At 42.4% G+C, this 24,894-nt stretch overlaps 1 protein-coding gene across 2 annotated transcripts in view; it reads right to left on the reverse strand.

The window, feature by feature from the left end:
* Nucleotides 1-1,361: 1,361 nt before the first annotated feature.
* The window catches only part of carm1l (coactivator-associated arginine methyltransferase 1, like), a 60,046-nt gene continuing 36,513 nt past the window's right edge, over nucleotides 1,362-24,894 (reverse strand). For both annotated transcript variants that reach the window (XM_048527707.2, XM_048527706.2), the window contains 7 exons: nucleotides 24,710-24,800; nucleotides 18,320-18,401; nucleotides 16,829-16,914; nucleotides 12,175-12,264; nucleotides 11,312-11,449; nucleotides 9,613-9,702; nucleotides 1,362-3,274 (listed from right to left, as the gene is read on the reverse strand). In XM_048527707.2, the coding sequence (XP_048383664.1) occupies nucleotides 3,262-3,274; nucleotides 9,613-9,702; nucleotides 11,312-11,449; nucleotides 12,175-12,264; nucleotides 16,829-16,914; nucleotides 18,320-18,401; nucleotides 24,710-24,800 (590 nt within the window). In that variant the 3' untranslated portion in view covers nucleotides 1,362-3,261. The remainder of the gene's footprint in view (nucleotides 3,275-9,612; nucleotides 9,703-11,311; nucleotides 11,450-12,174; nucleotides 12,265-16,828; nucleotides 16,915-18,319; nucleotides 18,402-24,709; nucleotides 24,801-24,894) is intronic.

Here is a 24,894-nt window from a genome sequence, read left to right on the forward strand (position 1 = left end):
CTCTTCCCTCCCACAACAGCGATAGGGTTCCCCTGTCCTCAGCTACCAGCCCACCAGCACCCACATCCATAAGTTTGTCAGATGCCATTTCTGCCACGACCAGCGAGATGCCACCAACAGACACACATTCTCCTCCCCTCTCTTGTCCATCTTCCGCAGGAATTGTTCCCTCCAGGACACCCTGGTCTATTCTTCCTTCACCCCCAACACCTCCCCACAGCCCTATGGCACCTTCCCCTGTAAGTAGTGAAGGTGCAACACCTGCCCATTTACCTCTTCCCTCCCCAGAATCTAAGGGCCCAAACATACCTTCCAGGTGCAGCAACACTTCACCTGCACTTCCCAGAATCTAGTCTACTGCATTCACTGCTCACAATGTGGTCTCCTCTACATTGGAGAAATGAAGCGGACACTGGGTGATCACTTTGCAGAACATCTACATTCTGCTTGCACGAAAAGAACCTGAGCTTCCAATTGCCTGCCACTTTAACACACCACCCTGTTCCCTGGCCAAAATCTCTCTCTCTGGCTTGCTGCAGTGTTCCAGAGGAGCTCAACGCAAGCTGAAAGAACACCACCTCATTTTCTGCTTGGGGGCCCTGCAGCCCTTTGAACTCAATATCGAGTTCAATGATTTTAGGGCCTATACTCTCCCATGTCCCAGCCCCCTACTCCACACACCAAGCTTTGTTATCACATAGCCTGCCATTACACCTTACCTGTTAATCATTAATAGTCCCCAATAACAACTTTTCACCCTGCTAGCTAGTTCGTTATCAACTCTTTTGTCTATCCAACTGCTCTTCTCTCACTTCGAACTCTATCTTATTGTTTACTCCCGAGCCCATCTCCCTCCCTGTTTTCTGCATATAAACTGACGCTTTCCCATCAGCTCTGAGTAAAGGTCACTGGACCTGAAAGTTAACTGTTTTTTTAACTTCACAGATGCCGCCAGACTTGCTGAGCTTTTCCAGCAACTTGTGTTTTTGTTATAAATGTAAGGAGGTTTTACTGCAACTGTACACCGTGTTGTTGAGACCACATCTGGATATTGTGGACAATATTGGTCTCCCTACTTGAAACAAACGAGCAGTTCAGGGAAGGTTCACCAGGATCATTCCTGGGATGAAGGGCTTATCATGTGAAGAAAAGTTGAACAAGTTAGGTGTATATCCATTGGAGTTTAGAAGAAGATGTAATCTTATTGAAACATATAAGATCTTGATTTGACTGGAGAATGTGGAAACTCAAAGGTTGTTTCCTTTTTTGAGGGGTTAGAATTCCTTTCCACAGAAGTAACTCAATATTCAGATTCAGCATAAATACTAAGACCCAATGACACAACATAAGGCAATGTTGGAATTTATTTTCTTTCTGTTAGATGATACAAGCAAAAGCCATTGGTATGAGGTAGCTTTCTCACATATCATTCAGTTCAAATGAGATGTTACGTTACTGATATCACCCAATGTTATTCAGTAAGCAGTCGGGTGCTGGCCTGCCACTAACAAAGGTTTGTTACAGAAGTGATTATATTAGTTTGACCGACTCCTGCTGCATTTATCCATGTCTACTGGCTTCAGTCATAACTGTGATCCTCCATTCTTTAAATAGTCCAAGAAACATAAGTGTCTACATGCAAGAGTTTAGTTTCCACTCTAACAATTTTTGTCCTACACATGAGAAAATATCTCCTTTAAATTCTATACTTTGAGTCCATATACAACAAGTTGCAAAGTCTGAATAACTTTCTTTCAACATGCTGATATTCTAGGAAACTCAGATTGTAAAGCGGAATGAATTTCAGTAGAAAACAAGGGGAATAATCCTTTGGAAGGAAAACCCAGCAGATCTTCTATACCCTTACATGCGCACCATCAGAACTAGCACTTGGCCTGGAGTCTTTTAGGTCTGGGACCTTGCAGATGTCTCATGACCTTGTTTTGGCTGTATGAATTACAAAGCATTACAAAGTATGGTTTCTAGGCATCTCTGCAAAATTAAACAGAACACGTCCAATATTCTCAAAATCTCATTCATCAATACTGACTTCAAATTATTAGCTTGAAGTCATGATTTCCTTTTACAAATACAGTCTAAGAAAAATAACAATAAATTTGACTGATTGCTTTGATTTGGAAGTGGGTGAACTGGTAACGTTTGAACAGCTTTTGAAAATAATAATAATAAAGAGCATCAACAATATGATACAGAGTTTGGTAGCAGATTGGTCTTTCTCTTCTCATGGCTGTCTCAGACAGGTGCCATGATAAAATCACCCATAACCTGGCAAAAGTTAGGACTAAACTAGCCGTCTTAGTTAAGCATACTGCAAGAAAGGTTTTCTGATGAAGGGTCTAGGCCCAAAACGTCAGCTTTTGTGCTCCTAAGATGCTGCTTGGCCTCCTGTGTTCATTCAGCCCCATGCTGTGTTATCCTGGTTTGGTTTCTAGCTGGTACTCCTCTGACCTTCAGGTTGTTGTTCATTGTTGGGAAACAGTACATTTACTCTATAGCATCCAACCCAGGAATAAGTTTGTTGCACTGGATGACAAAAGATGTCGCATCTCCTTGCAGTGACATCCCCAATTTTATCGAGTGTAAAGTTAATTATTAAAGTTAATAATTCTACACTAAGAGCTATACAGCACATATTTTCCACTGTAATATAGCTACAAATGTCCAATATATTACATAGAATGCAAAGATATAAATAAGCCATACCTATTAAATATTCGATTATCATGATTTTTGCTCTAAGACATTTTCTCAATATAATTTATCTATTATTATGAAAGTTGAAATAAAATTGTTACATTACTGTCCGGCTTGTTAAGACTGCCCTTTTTTACATAATATTTTTGATCAGATCTGAACTTCTATGGGTACCAACCACTGTCTACATGCACAGGCACATGAACATGGCTACAATTATAAATATCTACATGATTATTACATTATTTCTCTGCTTTGCAGTTGTCGACAGATGGTTTGGTTGGCTGCTTTTGATTGAAGATTTCAGACGTTATTTGATATTTCACATGAGCGCAGAGAAACTATGTCAATTCACACAATGTGTGTTCATTTATTCTTTAAAACAAATTGTTAAAATGTTCTATAAGAGGGGTTAATGCAACTTGGAGGCATCACAAAAACATCTGAGTCTAGTTGTTGCATTGCAGTCCTGCTCCTACGGGTCACCTGAGTATCTTGTTGGTAGATATGCTGGTGTCAGTTTAGAGAGGGATTTTTCACAAGGATTCATTCATAAAAACTGATGAATAAACAGAAAGCAAAAATAAGAGACTAAAGAATTCTAATGTTTATACTGGAGAAACTGATGATTCAAAAGAAACAATCTTAATCTCTCCTCCGCTCTCCCTATTTATTTCAGAATCCTTTCCCCTCCCCCATTTCTGAAGGAGGGTCTGGACACGAAACGTCAGCCTTCCTGCTCCTCTGATTGCTGCTTGGCCTGCTGTGTTCATCCAGCTCTACACTTTGTTATCTCAGATTCTCCAGCATCTGCAGTTCCTTTTATCTCTAATCTTAAGATTTATTCTGCAAAGACAAATTTCAAATCTTTTCTTGAATGCCAAAGGTCCCTTTCAATTTGCAAAATGTTTATTTTGTTTCTTGAACTGAATGAAAAATAATTCTACAATTATGGCTGCATCTCATACACACACCTCAGGTTACTTTCTGGCTTGCTCCTGTCTATTACATACAGTACTCTCAACAACAATAATGATCAAATAGAGAGGCAGGGAGGGAATTCTATAGCATTCAACCTCTAGAGTCAAAGTCATAGTCAACAATGGTGGTACGAAGGAAACTGGGGATACACAGGAAGTCAGAATCGGAGAAATGCAAAGTTCTCACAAGTTTGTTGGGCTTGTCACAGAAAGGCTACACAAGTGACCTGGTGGTACAGTCTACCGATGCCATTGTAAAAATACTTTGTAAGAAGCGTACACAAGGGTATATAATTACCAAGTTCTGAGGAAGGGTCACTCAACCCAAAGCATTAACGCTGATTTCTCTCGATATATGCTGCCAGACCTGCGGAGCTTTTCTAGAAGTTTCTGTTTTGGTTTCTAATTTCCAGCATCCACAGCTCTTCTGATTTTTTTTCTGTATATAGTTATGGATTACCCCTTATGATATAGCGCTCATCTAGCTAGCTCCTCTGCATAGTCTCACTGACATATAATACTGACCTTTCTGAAATGTTAACTAGTCTGTTTTCTCCTGATGTGTTGTCTGACCTCCTGAATATTTCCAGCATTTTTCTGTTTTTGTTTTAGAAAATAAACTGAATAATATATTATTGATAACTCTTTTCTAATAATCTTGATAAGAATGTACTGAATTATTAAACATTAATTAAACAATCAATAATTCATACCAATCTTCGATCTGTTGTAAATTTGTGTCTAAATGTCCCCATTCAATTAGCTGATCACTGATATTTACTTTGAATCTACTGACCTTCCTGTTTTCACAGCCTTTGACACAATTACTTAATAAAAGTCTACCAGTCAGTAATGAAAACTTCAATTCATTCATCATCAACATATTTTTGGAGCAGCAAGTGTAAAATAAATGCTAGCGATGCTTCAGCATTTGTTATTGGTTAACTCTCATTGGTTTTTAGAGTTAATGTTCACCTAAATCCCTTTATGCCTCTGCTAAGTCCTAGTTAAGAACTTTAAAGAACTAATCCAGATTTAACCTGATTGTATCAAAACTGGATGTTACTTTCCCCACAGTTTTGCCAATTCACTTAGTTCATCGATATCACTTTGTGATTCTTGTGCCTTCCCACAGAACCTACGTGCTTCCTTCTTTCTGGCATCTTTAGTCTTGGATGTTTAACTCTTTTCCTTGATACAAATCATGAATAGATTTGGTAAAAAGCTGTAGCCCCAGTACAAACCCGAGGGAAACACTAGCTCCCAGATTCCAATATAGATATTATTAATCTTGCCCCAACATCCCCATTCTTTCTGATGATTTCATAGTTTGGAATATTTAACTCTTGAGATCAAGTTGTAGAAGTGTCTATAATGGCTATATCATCATATTTCTTAAGTTCAAATGTTTCCACAGAACCGAAGAAAAGTCACTGTACAGCAAGTGCTCACTCAATCCATCGTGTCTGCACCGGTTAAACTGTCGGGCCAGTTGTTAGCACCTGGTCTCTAGTGTAACAGCACTTCAGGTGCAGATCCAAATTCCTTTTAAATTAATTGAGTGTATCCATCTCAACCACAAAATTGAGCAACGATGCACCCTCTATGTGAAAAAGTCTTTCCTTGTGTCCCCTCCATTCCCTCTCATCATTGCCTTAAATTGGTGCCCCTAGAAAATGACATCTCTGCAAGAGCAAAGATGTCATCCCTGGCCACTCTATCTAAGCTCCTCATTATTCTGTACACCTAAATTAAGTGACCCCGCAACCTCCTTTGTTCTAAGAAAAAAAACCCTCATCTTTTCAATCTCATTGCAGCTATTTTGCAATTTTCAAGCCCTAGCAACTTTCTGGTAAATCTCCTCTCAATAGCAATAATGTCCTTCCCATAATGTGTACTATGCACAAAACTCCAGCTGTGGCCTAACCAGTATCTTGTCTAGTTCTAGCAAAACACCCCCTCCTCCTGGACACCACCCGAAGGCCTCCTACCCTCCCTCAACCTCTTCATCTCCAACTGCCATTGTGACATCAATCGCCTCAACCTCTCCACCCCTCTCACCCACTCCAACCTCTCTCCCATGGAACATGCAGCCCTCCGCTCCAACCCCAACCTCACCATCAAACCCGCAGACAAGGGAGACGCAGTTGTAGTATGGTGCACTCACCTCTACATCGCCGAGGCCAGTTGCCAACTCTCGGATGCGTCCTCCTACCACTCCCTTGATCATGATCCCACCCCCGACCACCAAACCATCATCTCCCAAATCCACAACCTCATCACCTCAGGTGATCTCCCACCCACAGCCTCCAACTTCATTGTTCCCCAAACCCGCACCGTTCGCTTTTATCTCCTTCCCAAAATCCACAAACCTGACTGCCCTGGTCGACCCATTGTCTCCGCCTGCTTCTGCCCCACCGAACCTATCTCGACTCCATTTTCTCCTCTTTGGTCCAGGAACTCCCTACCGATATCCGTGACACCAATCACGTCCTCCAAAACTTCCGATTCCCCGGTCCCCAACACCTCATCTTTACCATAGACGTCCAGTCCTTATACACCTGCATTCCCCATGCAGATGGCCTAGAGGCCCTCTGCTTCTTCCTATCCTGCAGCCCCCTCCATTGATACCCTCATCTGCTTAGCTGAACTTGTCCTTACCCTCAACAACTTCTCTTTCAATTCCTTTCACTTCCTACAGATAAAGGGGGTGGCCATGGGTACCTGCATGGGCCCAAGCTTTTGAGCTTTTGTGCTCCTGAGATGCTGCTTGGCCTGCTGTGTTCATCCAGCCTCACATTTTATTATCTTGGAATTCTCCAGCATCTGCAGTTCCCATTATCTCTGGGCCCAAGCTATGCCTGCTTCTCTGTAGGTTACATGGAACAGTCCCTCTTCCGTAGCTACACTGGCCCTAAACCCCACCTCTTCCTCCGTTACATTGATAACTGTATCGGCGCCGCCTCTTGCTCCCACGAGGAGCTCGAACAGTTCATCCACTTCACCAACCTCTTCCACCCCAACCTTAAGTTCACCTGGGCCATCTCTGATACCTCTCTCTCCTTCTTGGACCTCTCTGTCTCCATCTCTGGCAACCACCTGGAAATTGATATTCATTTCAAGCCCACCGACTCCCACAGCTACCTAGAATAGACCTCCTCCCACGCACCTTCCTGCAAAAGTTCCATCCCCTATTCCCAATTCCTTTGCCTCCACCGCATCTGCTCCCAGGATGAGGTATTCCAATCCCGAACATCTCAGATGTCCTCGTTTTTCAAGGACCGCAACCACCAACCCCCCTCCCCAGTGGTCGAGAACGCCCTCGACTGTGTCTCCTGCATTTCCCGTGACTTATCCGTCACACCCCATCCCTGCAATAACAACCAAAATAGAATCCCCCTTGTTCTCACATACCACCCCACCAACCTCCAGATCCAACGCATGATCCTCCGACACTTCCACCATCTACAACCCGACCCCACCAACAAAGACAATTTTCCCTCCCCACAATTGTCTGCTTTCCAGAGGGACCACTGTCTCCGTGACTCCCTTATCCGCTCCACACTCCTCTCCAGCCCCACCACTCCTGGCACTTTTCCCTGCAACCGCAGGAAGTGTTACACCTGCCCCTACACCTCCCCGCTCACCCTCATCCCAGTCCCCAAGATGGCTTTCCACATCAAACAGATGTTCACCTGCACATCTGCTAATGTGCTATACTGTATCCGCTGTTCCCGATGTGGCCTCCTCTACACTGGGGAAACCAAGCGGAGGCTTGGGGACTGCTTTGGGGAATACCTACACTTGGTTTGCAATAAACAACTGCACCTCCCAGTTGTGAACCATTTTAACTCCCCCTCCCATTCATCAGACAGCCTGTCTATCTGGGCCTCCTGCAGTGCCACAACGATGCCACCCAAAGATTGCAGGAACAGCAACTCATATTCCGCTTGGGAACCCTGCAGCCCAATGGTATCAATGTGGATTTCACAAGCTTCAACATCTCCCCTCCCTCTACTGCATCCCAAAATCAGCCCAGCTTGACCCTGCCTCCCTAACCTGTCCTTCCTCCCACCTAAGCCCTCATCCCACATCAAGCCTCACCCCCATCTCCCACCTACTAGCCTCATCCCCCCCCCTTGACCTGTCCGTCTACACCTTGTTATCTCAGATTCTCCAGCATCTGCAGTTCCTACTATCGCTAGTAAAACATCCCTGTTTTCTATTCAATTCCTTGCCCAATGAAGAATAGTATCCTATATTTTTATTAAGTGCCCTACCTATCCATCTTGCCCACTCAAGGCACCTGAGCATATATACTCCAACATCTCTCAAAACTTTCTGTTTATTGTGTAATCCCTGCTTTGTCTGCCCTCCCCAAATCCATTACTTCACAATTCTCTGATTTTAATTTCATTTGTTCCTTTTCCATCCACTCATCCAAACCCTTGATATCATTCTGCAATATATAGCCATCCTCTTCATAATCAACTGGCAGTTCTTGTTTCACTCCCAATTTTACCTCCCACATTTAAGTCTAAGTCATTGGTATGTATCATAAACAGTACAGGCCTGCGGAACACATCAGGAAACTTCTCAATTAACAAAAATAGCCACTGACCACTACCCTTTGTTTTAGGTCACTCAGGCAATTTAGGATCCAACACACCATATTCCCTGCATTGCACGGGCTTTTAAGTTTTCTACCTGCAGTGTTTTTACTTCTTATCATAAATGTATTCTAATGTCAGACGTGTTTATATAGAACTCTTAACTGTGGAACTGGCATCACCTTGTTCACATTCTTCTTGTTTTTATGTTTCGACAATAATTTTCAGTAAACTTGTATAATTCAACTTCAAGCAAAAATTTTAACTTGTATGTCTACATTAATAAAGTTATAGAAGCCTTGTAGCTGTGTTTTCTAGCACCAGTTTCCGCATTCTCAAAAATATTCAACCTTTTTGAAAAGTCCATTCATTTGGATGGATAAGTGCAGTCCTCAATTATTGACAATGTTTTTGATTCAATTGCAGTGCCATGCATCAAGCGTGTTTGAAAAAGGGCTTCCTGGGGGAAAAAAAATTCCACACAAAAATAATTTGATCTCAGCAAATATATCAGGGTAGATTTAGAGTGGACAAGAAATTCTCAATAGAATGATGGAACGGAGAAGGAATAGAATATACGAGGGGAATTAAATTCATCATAAATTCATAGCATGACCTGGGAGCCATATTCAGTATCTGATTCCCACATAAGGGTACAGGGTATGCTCAGCAATATTAACATGAATATTGAAAAGGAGGTAAACAGAAATAAGAAAATGGGTAGCGTTTAATGTTTTTTTGTATGTTTGATTAGGAAGTCGAAAAATCGTGTACCTTTTAAAGTTTATGTTATGTAACAGAAATAAATCACACTGATTTCTTTTTCACACTTATTCACGGGATGAGGGCATCACTGACCAGGCAGCATTTATTGCCCATGCCTAATTGCCCAGAGGGTGGTTCAGAGTCAACCACATTGCTGTGGGTCTGGAGTCACATGTAGGCCAGACCAGGTAAGGATGGCAGTTTCCTTCCCTAAAGGACATCAGTGAACCAGATGGGATTTTCTGAGAACTGGCAAGGGATTCATGGTTATTGTTAGACTGTTAATTCCAGATTTTTTAAAACCTGAATTCAAATTCCACCATCTGCCGTGGCAGGATTCAAACCAGTGTTCCCAGAATATTGTCCAGGTCTGAGGATTAACAGCACAGTGATAATACCACTCGGCCATCGCCACCCCCCATTACTGTTTACACCTTTGTTTGAAACATCTCATTAGCCAGTAATTCTATGCTATTGTTCGAAGTATTTTAAGAGATGCTGTAGTAACGAGCTATTGTACTTTATGGTATCAAAATGCTTACCTGAAAAAAGGATTTTTTAAGTCAAGGAGGTTTCCAGACTTGAAGCCAGTTTGGTCCACCATACCCATAATGTGAATATCATAGCTTTGTCTGTGAGGAAAGTGGAAGAAAACCCAAGTAATTTAACTGTCATCATTAAAGTTTCAAGGAACAGGATTTTATTAAAGCTGGGAAAATTATCGATAAATTGTCTTCTCACTCCTATTTTGATACATACTTTGAGAATATTGTAATTGATTGATATGGCTTCTTTTGTTTTGTTCAATCATGGAATGTCAGCGTCTCCGACTGGGTTAACATTTATTGCCCGTCCCTAATTGCCCGTAAAAAGGTGGTGGTGAACTGCTACAGTCCATGAGCTTTAGGTAGACCCCACAATGCCATTAGGAATTCTAGGATTTTGACCCTGTGACAGTGAAGTAATAGTGATATATCCCCAAGTCAGGATGGTGGCTGGCTTGGAGAAGAATTTGCAGATTGCATGTACCTTCCAGATGGAAGTAGCTCTGGGTTTGGAAGATGCTGTTAACAAAGCCTTGGCGAATTTCTGCACTGCGTCTTGTACTTGGTACATACTGCTGCCACTGAGTGTCGTTGGTGGATGGAAAGCACATAGATGGATGGCACATGCCCAAGAACCTTCTTTCCCTTGGGCCAACATAACTCCGATTGGGTAGTATCCAGAATTCCTTTACAACTGACCAACTAGTAATATTCCAGTCCAGGCTTTGACCGCTTCTGATAAAGCACCCAGTTATTTTAATAACACCGAGCAGGTTTTTAATCTGCTTGCACCGTGCCTCCAGGAATTGCTGCATCACTGCGTTAATCACTTTGTGCCTCAAACTCTCCCTTCTGTCTGTCAGCCACATAGCTTTCATATCAGAATTACCTTCATGCTAGGACTGTTTCCAGGTTAGAATTTCCGAATCACATGGATCAGCATTTTTAATATGCAGGTAAGTTACAATTGATTTTTTCAGAATTTATTAAAAAAAGAGTCCTCTTTAAACATTTTTTTCAGCTATTACAGATTCCACACACATCTTAAAGTACTCCTTTTCTTTACAGACCTAAGGGACAACATTTTCACGCAGAGAGTGGTGCATGTATGGAATGAGCTGCCAGAGGAAGTGTTGGAGGCTGGGACAATTACAACATTTAAAAGGCATCTGGATTGAAAGGGTTTTGAGGGATAAGAGCCAAAGGTTGGCAAATGGGACTAGATCAATTTAAAATATCTGGTCGGCATGGACAAGTTGGACCGAAGGTTCTGTTTTGTGCCATACAGCTCTATGACCCTACTGCTTCCAGGTCAAAAGTTGTCACATGTTTGTGTCTGAAAATTCCACGACAGAGGACACATAGTTAAATCTGCCAGTTACAGGCGAAGAGATGATTGCTCATTTACTAGTCTACCAGGAAAATTGCATCTGACAGGCCTTAGATATCAACGAAATAATCTAGACAACAACTTCACCCCAGCATAATAACTAACTACCAAATCACGGAGCCATCCAACTTAACCCATTTCGCAGGCTCCAAACATTCAAAGAGAGCGCACTCCACATTGTTCGCTCTTTTTCTGGTTAATATATACATTTTCACAAACTTATTATCTGTTCATCTTATAGCATACCCCAACTAAAACTATAACTTTAATGTGTCATTTTCCAGGTCAGTGCATTTTGCTTCTCACCGTTTATTGGCCACGAATAAGACCTTCCCTGAAAATGTTTCACCTTCTTTGGCGATCAGTGGTGTTTGTAGGAGGCATCGCACTTGATACCAGTGGGTGAGGGGTTCAGCAGGAGATGTCGACAGCCAGACTGTTTTTCTGAAAAGGCAAGATTTTATCCAATAAATATTTGAAGTGCAGTTGCTGTCACATTAAAAAAAAATCACAATTCTTCTACTGGTTAAGACAGACACTGACGAGCGCAGATAGAAGTGGGGGTGGGGTTTTACCACACCAGTGCTGTAACTGAGTACACTGTTAAAAGTTCTTGAATGTACTGGGGCTCAATTCTACCCCCTTAAAATTATGTCCCCTAATTATTGACCCTTCAAGGGGAATACCTCCTTTCTATCCATCCCGTCCGTGTCCCTCATATCTCTCTATCTTCTCCGCTCCGAAGAAAACAATCTGAGCTTATCCAGCCTCTCTTCATCCCAGATAGATTCCTGACGAAACTCCAGTTTGAAACTCCTGATGAAACGGCACACCCTCCAGTGCTATCACATCCTTTCCATAAGTGCTGTGACCAGAACCGCATACAGTGCTCCAGCTGCGGCCTCACCAAATTTTGCACAGCATCTTGGGATTTTTTTTAAATAAAGGCACTATATAAATGCAAGATGTTGTTATTATTTTGGAGAAGAGGCTTTATTATTCTGTTGCAAATGACATTTTGAGAATAGATAATGGCAAAATGCACTTCTCATGGGATACGAGTTTAGTCTTTTTGCGTTGTATTTCTAAAACAGAGATGTGAATTACTATAACAAAAGTACAAAATCCTTGAGAGAAAATCAGACATTATGAGAACAAAATACACTTACTGTGTACCCACAAATGCCACATCAAACCAAAATGCTAAGCCATGGACAGGTCCAGACTGAAGAATTTGGAAGACGAAGGGGATCTCCATTCTGCAAAATAAAAATAAATAGTTACTAGTCCTTGCAATAAAAAGCTATTTATGAGGATTCTGATTATCTTAAGAAATACACAAGGAATGCTGCAGAGTTTTCTTAACAGAGTTGGGTTTTAATGCTGCATTGAACAGTAAGTAATTTTCTAAGTCCACTTTCTCCTTTTGCCGTCTTGTCCACTTAAAGAAAAGAAAAGAAACTCAGGTGCATAATGCATTTAATTTTCTGTCCATCTAAGTAACAGTTGGAAAGTCTCTTCTGCACCGCTTCACAATTTAAAAAAAATCATTGACAGGATGAGAGTATCACTGGCTAGGCCAGCTTTAATTGCCCACTCCTAATTGCCCAAAATTACTTCTAGATCTCTTTTCTCTCTGAAAAGCCAACAGTTTGAAGCCAGTTCCTGGCAAACGTATGAGTTCTCATTATGAGAATACTTAAAACAGGCATTAAATTGGGTATATCACCACTGTGTAGCAGAGGAAATGGAAAAGTTTACAAAGATGCAATAACATGCTCAGAAATTGCTGGGAAAACCACAGCAGGTCTAGCAGCATCTGTGGAGAGAAAGCAGAGTTAATTTTTCAGGTCCAGTCTCCTTCAGACCCATACTGCTGAGTTTTCTGCTTTTGTTTCTAATTTCCACATCTGCAGTTCTTTAAGCTTTCTTATATAATAACATGTTGTTTTTCAACTTGAAAGAGAAGTAAAAAAACCACTAAAACTAAATGTAAATTCTGACACTGGTGCAAAGTGTAGAAAACACCTTGAATCCATCCTTGATAACAAAGAGTGGAGCTGGATGAACACAGCAGGCCAAGCAACATCTCAGGAGCACAAAAGCTGATGTTTCGGGCTGAATCCATCCTTGACATCCTTCATCCAGACAATGAGAAATTTATCTGTCACTCATATAACTGGAAAAGGTTTATAAAATCATGAGAGACATGAAAAGGGTGAATAGCAAGGGTAGTGGAGGCCAAAACTAGAGGGCACAGGTTTAAGGTGAGAGGGGTAAGATTTAAGAGGGACCTAAGGGGCAATTTTTTCAGACAAAACGTGGTATGAGTATTGAATGAGCCACCAGAGAAAGTGGTGGAGGCTGGTACAATAGCAACATTTAAAAGGCATTTGGATGGGTACATGAGTAGGAAGGGTTTAGAGGGACATGGGCCAAATGCTGGCAAATGGGACCGTATCAATTTAGCATAACTGGGTGGAATGAACCAGTTGGTCCAAAGGGCCTGTTTCCATGCTGTATAACTCCATGACTCTACTCTCAGACAATGATTATTCCAATTACTGCTGTCTAAAAAGTTAAAAGCAGAACTGAATCTTACGTTGAAGTATAATCCGCAGCGAATTTAGTGGAATGGTTCTCTCTGTGACGCAGAGAAAATTTTCTTGCTGCTTTAATTGCCATTTTAGCCCTTGTGCTGAGAATCTCATCCTATTTCTGTCCAAATTAAAGCATGCAGAGGAACTCACATATGGGGGTCCTCCATAAGCCCTTTGGGCATGCAGTTTCTTCCAAAGCAGGAAGCTGCCACCCGCAAGTTCAGTTACTCGGCTGTGTGAGAGAATGGCAGAGAAGGGGAGGCTGGTATTGTGCTCCTCAGAGAGGGGCGTGGAGGTCCTTGTGAACAGAGTGGTGAAGAGGAGAGGAGTTCTCTTCCTGGAGGACTGGCAGAGGAGACCAAGCCACTGCACCATGCCAGTATTGTCAGCGATTACTACCCGAATCAATGCCATCTGCAGGCTGAGAGGAGTAGACAGTAGAGCAGGATAAACGTCAAGGATCTTCTCTGCTCCATCAGATTGAGTGCAATACTCTGACCTCTGCTGCTGCACAGTTCTGTGCAATCATGCCCACGTCTCACCAAGGTGTAAGCTCTAATACCTCCTCTGTGGCATAAAATGCCTCTTCTCACTCACTCTCATTAGCCCCCAGTAACCCCATATGCCCTCTGCAGTGCCACCTCATGCTCTTAGACCAACTCAACACTTTCACTCCAAGGGTCTAGCCCTGATAGCTTCGCCATGCACTCTCATCATGAGCCTGTGCCTTCAGACAAGCGTGGGTGGCCAGATGTCCATCTCCCCATCCCTTCATGCAAAGGTTTGTTTCCCCGAGTCAGGATATAGGGATGTGGACCTTTGTCCTGAACCTGAGTGAGTGACACCTGTCACCCTACTGCAACAATCACATGAACCAGGAACCAGCCTAAGAGTAGGGAAATCTAACTGTCACTGTACAAGGATCTGGTGAGACTGCATCGGGAGTACTGTGAGCAGTTTTGGTCCCTTTATTTGAAGAGAGATATTGGGTCATTGGAGGCAGTTCAGGAAAGGTTCACTAGGATGATCCCAAGTGTGGAGGGGTTGTTTTATAAGTTAAACCGGTTGTAATTCTACTCATTGAAGCTTAGAACTCATTTAAAAGTAGGGACACAAATAGGGAAGGTTTAGAGGGAAATTGGCCAAACATAGGCAGCTGGGACTAGATCAGATTGGGATGTCTGGTCAGTGCGGACAAGTCGGACCCATGGGTCTGCTCCTTGCTTTATGACTATGACTACCTCATTGAAATGTAGTGGATTCTTAAGGGGCTTGACAGGGTAAATGCTGGAGGATGTACTCCCTCACGGAAGAGACTAGGGCCATAGGGAATCATCTCAGAATAAAGGGATGCCAATTTCAGTCTGAGATGAGGAGGAATTTCTGCTCTCAGAGGTTTGTGAATCTTTGGAACTCCTTGCCACAGAGAGCTATGGGGGCAGATTCCCTGTGTATATTCAAGGCTGATACAGATTGATTCTTGATTAGTCAGGGAATCAAAAGTTAAGGGGAAAATATAGGAAAGTGGATGTGAGGATGTTCGATCAGCCATGGTCTTACTGAATGGCAGAGCAGGCTCGATGGTCCGTATGACCTATTCCTATTTCTGATGGTCTTAAACACCATTACTAACCAATGGCTGCATTTTTTAAGTTCATTATTCATTTGTGAGATGTGGGTGTCACTGGCTGGCCGGCATTTCTTGCCCATACCTAGTTGCCCTTGAGAAGGTGGTGGTGAGCTGCCTTCTTGAACCGCTGCAGTCCTCCTGCTGTGGGGTGACCCACAATGCCATTAGGGAGGGAATTCCAGGAACTTGACCCAGCATCAGTGAAGGAATGGCACTATATTTCCAAGTCAGGCTGGTGAGTGGCTTGGAGGGGAACTTGGAGGTGGTAGTGTTCAGAAACATCTGGTACCCTTGTCCTTCGAGATGGAAGTGGTCATGGGTTGTAAGGTGCTTTCTGAGGAACCTTGGTGAGCCACTAGAGTGCATCTTGTAGAGAGTACACACTGCTGCTACTGAGTGTCGGTGGGGGAGGGTGTGAATTCTTGTCTTACAGGTAGACCCATCTTCCCACAGACCAGCCCATCTTGTGTAGATGAGAGTACCTTGACTTTTCTGACTATCATGGGGGATCACTACATCCCGTGCACTCCGGAACGCTGACGGCAACAACACATTGCTGGATTCTATGATATCGCCCACTCATCTGTGTGTGTGGGCAAGGAAGAAACACCTCAGGACATTGGCACCCTCCACACATTTGGTTTGCCCAAGACCCTTTGGACTTGCCTAGCCAAACATCCAATCCTAAAACTGTTCCCCCTTATTTTGAAGCAAAGCCCCCTAGTCCTAGTTTCACCCACCAGTGGAAACAACCTCCCTGCTTCTCTCTTACCTATTCCCTTCACAATTTTATATGTTTCTGTCAGATACCATATTTGAAAGGAAGAATGTGGTACTGGGGTCACTGTTTCAAAATAAGGGATTGCCCATTTAAGGCATAGGTAAGTGGAATATCCTTTTCACAGAAAATCATGGCTCTTTCTAATTTTAATTCTTTTCGTAGTCTTACCAGACCACAGGACTGCTCTCTCATTTGGGAGAGGGAAGCAACTGATTGTAGTTTAACCTGAGGGTCACTGCACCTCGGGCGAGGGGAGAGGTTGAGAAGGAAAATACTTCATGGTAACCTCAGCCAGTGCGGCCCATGAACACACACTGTCAGTGTTACTCTGCATTGTAATCCAGCCATCCATGCTAACCAACCCAGCACCAAATGCATGTACGTCATATCATGGGGAGGCGAACGCCTAGTGGTATTATTGCTGGGCTGTTAATCCAGAAACCCAGATAACGTTCTGGGGAACCAGGTCCGAATCCTGCCATGGCAGATGGTGGAATTTGAATTCGATAAAATATCTGGAATTAGGGGTCTAATGATGGCCATGAATCCACTGTCGATTGTCAGGAAAAACCCATCTGGTTCCTTTAGGAAGCCAGCCTTAGCTGGTCTGGCCTACATGTGATTCTAGACCTACAGCAATGTGGTTGACTCTTAATTGCCCTCTGGGCAGTTAGGGATGGACAATAAATGTTGCCTAGCCAGTGATATTCGTTCACGGGATGAGAGCAAAGAAAAAAAAAATTGTAGTCAAGGTTTTAATTACAGCCATTATCACAGAACAAGTTAGAATTTCAATTACAGCCTCCACTTACCGATGCAAATCATCCTCATCAGACTGCAGGAAATTCACTGTGTACTTGACAGACCGTGCCATCAGAATGACAACATCAAAGGTATCCTAGGTAGGAAGTGCCAAATAGATTGTGTTGATGGCCTGAAAATACTTTGTTCTATTTTCCACTAGAACCTGGTAAAGCACAATAGTGTCTTGAAGTCTATGAAGTAAAACATGATTTGCAGCAATCTAACTTGCATTTGGATGATAAATATATTCTGCAGAGAAAAAGGGCAGTGTCCTTTTGAAGTATGCTTCAGTAAAGAGGTGAATGCAATAGCAACATGCAGTTCCCAGCTGTAATCTCTGCGCTATACGCTCAGTTTAGAAGAATAAGAGGCGATAGAGAGAAATCATCAACTGAGATGAGCAGAAATGTCTTCAACCAGACAGCAGTGAGCCTGTTGAATTCTTTGCCCTGGAAAATGGTTGAGGTCAAAACACTGAATGTTTTCAAGAAGGAGACAGATATGGGTCTTAAGACTCTGGGGGGAAAGCTGGAACAGAGTGTTGAGTTGGATGACTAGTGCTGGCCAGAGGCTGCAGAGAGAGAGGCAGGCAGACTAGCTGCTGATATTGCTGCCTGGGAGAAAAGTGTAGACGGGGGGTGCCAGTTGCTGATATTGCTAACAGAAGATACTAGATGTAAAAAAAATGCTGACATAAAGAAAGAAATAGCATATGGACTGAGGATAACCCAGACCTAGGAGGTGGCCTGAGCCAATCAGAACCAAGTGTTGCCAACCAAGCTCTGCAAAAAAAAAAGGAAGGTAATGGAAAAGCCTTATTTGGATGAGGTGCAACGAAGTAATGCTACCTAAGTCTCTGGTCCAGGGCCACTAAAGTAAAGGCATGCGATAATTGAATTAGCCTGAGCCAACAGGAAAAAGACAACACAGCTTGAGAGAGATAAGGAAAAAGGATAAAAGACAACCCTCAAGGCATGCAGCCTGTGAAAACTCCAGAGATTAACTTCTGCAGACGGGCACCCCTGGTCAGGGACTTGGTGACCCTGGCATCGAGTACAGCGTCTGACCAACATCGATCCTTAGCAGCGACAGCAGCTATACTGCCCGGGTATTCGCTTTTACATTCTGCGACCATTCTGGAAGTGTTAGGAGACTTTTGTTGGCACAGATAGGTCCCAGTTCTTTTGGGAAAACGTATGAACTACATGCTTATTGTCTAATGGATAAGCCATACGGTGTGGCTCTTCATAATACGCGAATAAAAGAGATTAGTGAGTTACGGTAAAGCAACTTTTCCCCGCTCTGTGAGAGCCAATAACTGAAGCCAGGGTTTGCTGGGCTTCAACACTAGCCAATGGTCATACTGAATGGCAGAGGAGATGCGAAGGGGCTAATGTGGGCTACTCTTGCTGCTACTTTGTGTATACACATGATAATTTCCCATTAATATCTTTGACATTAATTCTCATCTGCACATACAGGCTGACAGTCATACTCACTACGATTGGCTGACTGAAGTACTCTTCCATAGCTGCACTGCAAAGCCCAGTCAGATTAATCCCATGGAAACACTGCTGGTACCTGGAATAGGGAAGGGGGTCAGCATGTCAACATGGGTAACAAATTAAAAACTGTTATTCCAGTAGTAATTATGCGTTTGGTCGAAGGAGCTTAACTTATGCCATGTGTGATTTTATCATGGCATCAGGCTTGGTATTGTGGGGAAGTTTTCTGTGACTGTCCAATCTCTGGTTTTACCTGTAAATGTCACTGGGAACACCTGAAGTGTCACATCTGAGAGTCTGGTAACACAATGCATTGTGACAGACGTAAAAAGCTACACAAAATTGTATTATTAAAGGATGGGTTTACATTACGACATCTTACAGCCATCTGAACTCATTCATCGAAAATATCAATTTTACTTTCTTCCCATTAGGACATCCAGCTACTCTTTAAATGGGTCCAGTCTCCTGAAAGGGATAACCATCTTCAACAAGCAATTCCAGCAGTTGCTGTTTTGGAATAACTATATCCTGGTCATTCATACCTCCACGCTTGTGTCCTCAGGTCCTGCGGCTTAGGCACCTCTGAACGTGCTGTCACAAGCTAAGGTTTTCTGTAGCATTAAGTATGTGAAATACCTCAATCTGGTACCCTTGGAAATGCCTCCTGTCAAGGTTGAAAACCAAACTTTAGACACCACTCCTTATCACTCATCCCTCAGGAACCAGCAGAGGCTAGATGGTCTCCCGAATTCAAAGTATCCAATTTTGTATTCCAGGTATGACAACTATAGCTTTGGCGGGATTCTAAGGATATAACTCAATATTCCATGTGGTTTCATGATTGCTGCCTTTAGAGACGGTGTCTTCAACATTCTTCCTTGACAAATTTTGATGCATTCTTCAAATATGTATTCATGACTTTTTTTGTTTGCAATATGCATTTTTATTTATTGTAACGACAAGTCTGAAGCATTTGCAAACATCTTCAACCAGAGGGAGGCAATGGCCTCATAGTATTAACACTATACTGTCAATGTCCAGGTACTGTCCATGGCAAATGATGGAATTCACATTCAATTGAAAAAAAAACTATTGCCAATTGTTGGAAAGAAACTCTCTGGTTCACTAATGTGCTTTAGCGAAAGAAATCTGCCGTCCTTACCTGGGCAATTAGGGATGAGCAATAAATACAGGCCTGGCCTGCCATGTCTAAGTCTCAGTGAATGAATGAAAACAAAAAGGTGCTGCACGAATGATCCATCATCAAGTCAGTTCTCCTGAGGTCCTCAGTATCACAGATGGTAGTTTTTAGCCAATTCGATTCACTCTCTGCATGTTACAAAGAAATAGCTGAAGGTATTGGGTAGTACAAGGACTATTGGCTCGAACAAAATTCCAGCGATAGTACTAACGATTCATACTCCAGAAGGAGACATGCCCTGTTCCAGTGCAGCCAGCACTGGCAACCGAGTGGCAAAGTGGAAAATTGCTCAGACATGTCCTATCCATAAAAAGGACAGATCAAACACAGCCAATTATCACCCAATCAGTCTATTCTCAATGAATCTCAAAAGGGGTGAACGTGTTATCATTGACCAGAGACTGAACAAGAATAGCCATATAAATAGCATCAGACGGTGGAAATTCTGTAGTGAGTAATTCACTTCCTGACTCCACAAAGCCTGCCCCACCATCTCTTAAGATACGGGTTGGGAGTGTAATGGAATATTCTCCACTGTCCTGAATGAATTCAGGTCGAACAACACTTGAGAGGCTTGTCACCATCCATGACCAAGCACCTGTTTGAATGGTATGTTAGACACCACCTTCATTATTTGTCCCTTTCACCACTGATGTAAATCTGTAGTATTGGATGCCATCTTCAAGAGGCACTGTCAGTCATCAGAACTACTCCAGTAGCACCTTCCAATCCTGCAACCTCTTCTACCTTATTTGATGAGGGCAGCAGATGCATGGGAACACAACCACATGCAGGTTTTCCTGCACACCGTCATGGTTTGGAACTACACACATTCCTTCATCGTTACTAGATCAAATTCCTGGAATGTTCTCCCTAACAGCACTTTGGGTATACCTGTGCCATATGGAATGCAGTGATTCAAGACACCAACTCCATCCCTGAGGGCAGTAAGGATGGACAATCACTAATAACCAGTTGGGCCACATCACCATCTGTCCATGAACGTACAATAAAACAAAACTTGACTTCGTATTTATTCATTTTAAACAGCATTTGCTATTGATGAACAACAGTGTTCAAGCCTTTCCCTCCTTAGTAAGATCACTGCTATCGGCTTTGGGTCCATGTTTCCCATAGTTTACTGTCGTCTGTGCATTTTACTCCTCCAATTGAATGCAACTTCAGATAACTTATGCACGTCAGGAACAGAAGAAAAGCAAACACCAAAACCAATTTGCATGATTCCTTACATCATTGTTCCCCCAATTTGACCTTGTTCCTTTTATAACAACCATCTGCTTCAAACCCCTTAATCAGTTACTAATCTGTTTCCTTGGCTTACAACTGATCCTCATTATTCCCTAAGGTTTTAAATCCTCCTTTCTACGAGAATATTTCAAGTATTTCCTTGCCTTATGTTTTATGTCTGTCCTTACAAATTCTTTTAATATAATTAGATTTTTTTATCTATTTTCCTCAAATTACTATCCTTTTCTCTTTATAAATTATGTAGTAGGTCAACAGCAATCTAAAAACAAGACAAACATATTTATAGAAGCAAACTTCGACTCATGCAGTTTAATGACGCAACGTCTCAAACTGCTTCATGCTTCACAGAAAATATTTCAGTCCAATGGTAACTTTCATAGCACATCACATCTGCTACCAATTCAGTGTTTCACATGAAGTGTTGAGGACAAGTGGGAGTGTGTTTTATTCAGCATCTCACACAAAGTTCTAATACGTCATTCTACATTCACCGAGGATAACCTAAACTGTAGCTTTGCCAGTTACATAATGTACGAAATTAATTGGTGGGCATATTAAATGTTATCTGCCAAGTGACATCCAGGAGATTATTTATTTGATTTAAACTAACTTCAGCTGTTGCTTCGCAGTTTCTCCAAACTGGATGCCACAACTTTAGTGGAGGATTGTTGGTAGGTCTGTTTACACAGCCATGAAAGTCACTTGAGTCAATTCTGAGAACTCCAGAGCAAATTCCTGGTTTATAAGCCTTTGAAGCCATTACTTTTCCACAACTTCCCTGAGGCTTCCTTTTGCATTTTGTCCATATTCTGAGATTGATATTCATGTGTTTGATTTGTTTCCTTTGCAGCAGAGAATGAGTAACCCAGTACAAGTTCTTAACTTTTCTTCCATGAAATGTGAAGCTGTGATAAACAAAGTCAGTGTCTAACAAAGACATTTATGGGTGCATGATGACTTTGTACCAGAGCAAGTCTAGGTTTTACAGCTCCCAAATGTTAATTCCATATAAACCAATGGGAAAACAAAATCAGGCTTTACAGCATTGCGCAAAGTCAAAATATATCCCATAAAGTGGACCACCATCATTTCAAATGCAAGTCAGTATTTTGGATCTTTCAAATGAAAGATTTTTAGCATTCCCTTACAAAGAACTAAAAATTAACGAGTCTCTCATACAGAGATCAAACTTCAGAGGAGATAACAATTTGCTGCCAGCAACTTGGGTAAAGATGGAAGATCCACCCATTGAAAACACCTCGATGTTAGATTAGATTGGATTAGGATTTCAGGGATTTTTGAATTGTGATAGCACCAACCCAGGCAGAGTGTGCTGGTCAACACAGTCTATTCCAAGGAATTACTAGGAAATGCAGGCTTCGGTGAAATGTTGTCAGCACTGACTTTAACATAAATGTGGGCATTCATCTGTCAATGACAGTCTGATAGAAAGCATATTTAGAATGTTTGCAAGTACTGGAAATTTCTGGTCTTGTAGAAACCTGCGCTGTACACAGATCATAAAGCTTTGTTCACAAGGACGCCACATTCCTGTGATGGATCACTTACATGTTCTGCGTCATATCCCATGCATCTAATAACAAGTGGAAGGAAAACTTTCAGTGTTAGATGCAGTCTTATGTCATTCATCTACAAAATAACTTCTAGCCTGAAGTATCAGGGAAATTAAATCACCGCAGGCAGCATCGTGAAGACACATCTGGGCTACAAACCTCTTTCCAAAAGTGACCTTCCTTCATCCAAAGAAATATTCAGACATTTCTCCCCCCCCACCACACACATACAGCTTTTCACTTCAAGGGCTGAATTCTCTTAAGCCAATTCCCTGTTATCAACAAATGTTGGCCTATTCCTGCAGTAATCCATGCACTCAGCCTGTAAAAAACATGCTCCTTCCGTCTCACTGAGAAACAACTTGTATCCAAACCAGCCTCTCAGCCTCTGCATCGTTCCCCGTTCTGTTAATAAAATCAAAGCACTGTCGCATGCTCTCCCACGAGAAGGTTCCACGCCCACCAACTCCAACACAGAGACGACGGAGTTGGGATATGAAGATGCAGCACGCATTTGCAATGACAGGAAGTCACTGCCTGGCACTCGACCACCCCTCCTCTCCAATTTCCATCATTCTCCTATCAGTACTGGTCCATTTCCATACAGGGCAGCACGGTGGCTCAGTGGCGAGCACTGCTGCCCAACAGCACCAGGAACCCAGTTCAATTCCAGCCTCGGCTGACTGCCTGTGTGGAGTTTGCACATTCTCTCTGTGTTTGCAGGGATTTCCTCTGGGTGCCCTGGTTTCCTCCCACAGTCCAACGATGTGCAGGTTAGGTGAACTGGCTATGCTAAATTGTCCACAGTATCCCGGGATGTGCAGGTAAGGTGGATTAGCCATGAAAAATGCAGCATTATAGGGGTAGCATTGGGGAATGTATCTGGGTGGGATGCTTTTCAGAATGTCAGCGTGGAATCAATGGGCCAAATGGCCTGCTTCCACAGAGCAGGGGTTCTATGAACACTCCATCATTTTCTGTAGTCCTTCTCACAATCTCTCCCCTGCCAATCTCCTAATGTGTCACACCAATACACTCTCCATCACTTGGATTTCATGGGTTTTAACTTGCCTAATCTAAAGAATGAACTTTATCTTGACTCTCCATGTCCGCAATACTTATTATGTGAATATTCACCTACAGTGACTTTTCGTCCCACTCCCATACCATTACATCTGGAGTCTTCGAGGATCTATCCTTGGCCCTCTCTTAGTTCTCATCCTCATGCTGTCATTTGGCAGCTTAATCAAAAACCACCACATCAGCTTTTATCTGTGCCCAGCACCTAGCTGTAGCTCACCAGCATCGCTCCCTTTTGCTTAATGAGCAGACTCCTTACCCAACATCCAGACAGAAATGCACTACAGAAATTTCCAATGTTTCCTAGACAGCACCTTCCAAACACACAACCGCTTCCATCTATAAGGACAACGGCAGCAGATACATGGGAACACCACCCCCTGCAAGTTCCCCACCAAGCCACTCAGCATCCTGACTTGGATGGAAATTTGTGGCCATTCCTTCAGTGTCACTGGGTCAAAAACCTGGAAATGCCTCCTTTATGGCATTATTTGTCTACCTATAGCAAATGGACTGCAGCGGTTCGAGGTGGCACTTTCTCAGGGGAAAACAGAGATGGACAATAAACAGCCACATCACCAAATTAATTCTAAAAATTCTTATGTGGCTCAACCTCATATTTGGTCTTGTAATGCATCTGCAAAGTGTCTTGGGACATTTTAGTACATAAATGGCACATTTTAATTATACGCTGTTGTTATTACAGATTGGTCCTGTTTCCTTCTGGCTGTAAAGGGAGCCACCGTAAAGGTAAGGCTTGTAGGATCCAGGTTCCTGAAGGAAAACAAATGACATTGGAAGCGATGCCAAACACAGTGGACAGCTACTCAAATGACAACATTTCATGATTAAACTTGTTTAAATATGAAGCAGATGAATCTTACACTTCTTAAATACAGGTTAAAAAATACAACTGACTTATTCTGTGCTGAGTTTTTGGAAACTCTGTCACCAGGATTAATCAGCAGCATTGTAACAGGACCCTACTCAAACAGACACAAACATGACACACAACTCATAAAAAGTTAAGCTTTTACACATCTGCACATAGAAACTGGATTTTGGCATTTACATGCAACATCCCACCTTACAAGATCCATATCATAATGCATTCCAATGGGACAGATTTAAAAAAAACATTTCCCTCTCGTGATCTAAGCATTTCATAATAATATGCCCATTTCTTTAGAAAACAAGTTGTCCTCAAATAGTTTCAGACGGTGGTAAACATTGCCAGAGCCTCTCATGAGGACATACCAGAAATTTGCCCTTGTGTAGTGTTCCATGTAAAGCTGCTCATCAGAAAACGGAGCAAGATGAACATCACCAAAAGTAGGAAACATCATCCCTAAGAAAACATACACAGCAGGGGTATAAACATGCTAGCTTAAACAGATCTATAATAATGATTATCAATATGTACACTGCCTTATTTTAAGGGA

Source organism: Stegostoma tigrinum, chromosome 3, assembly GCF_030684315.1.
Source record: "Stegostoma tigrinum isolate sSteTig4 chromosome 3, sSteTig4.hap1, whole genome shotgun sequence".
NCBI lineage: Eukaryota > Metazoa > Chordata > Chondrichthyes > Orectolobiformes > Stegostomatidae > Stegostoma > Stegostoma tigrinum.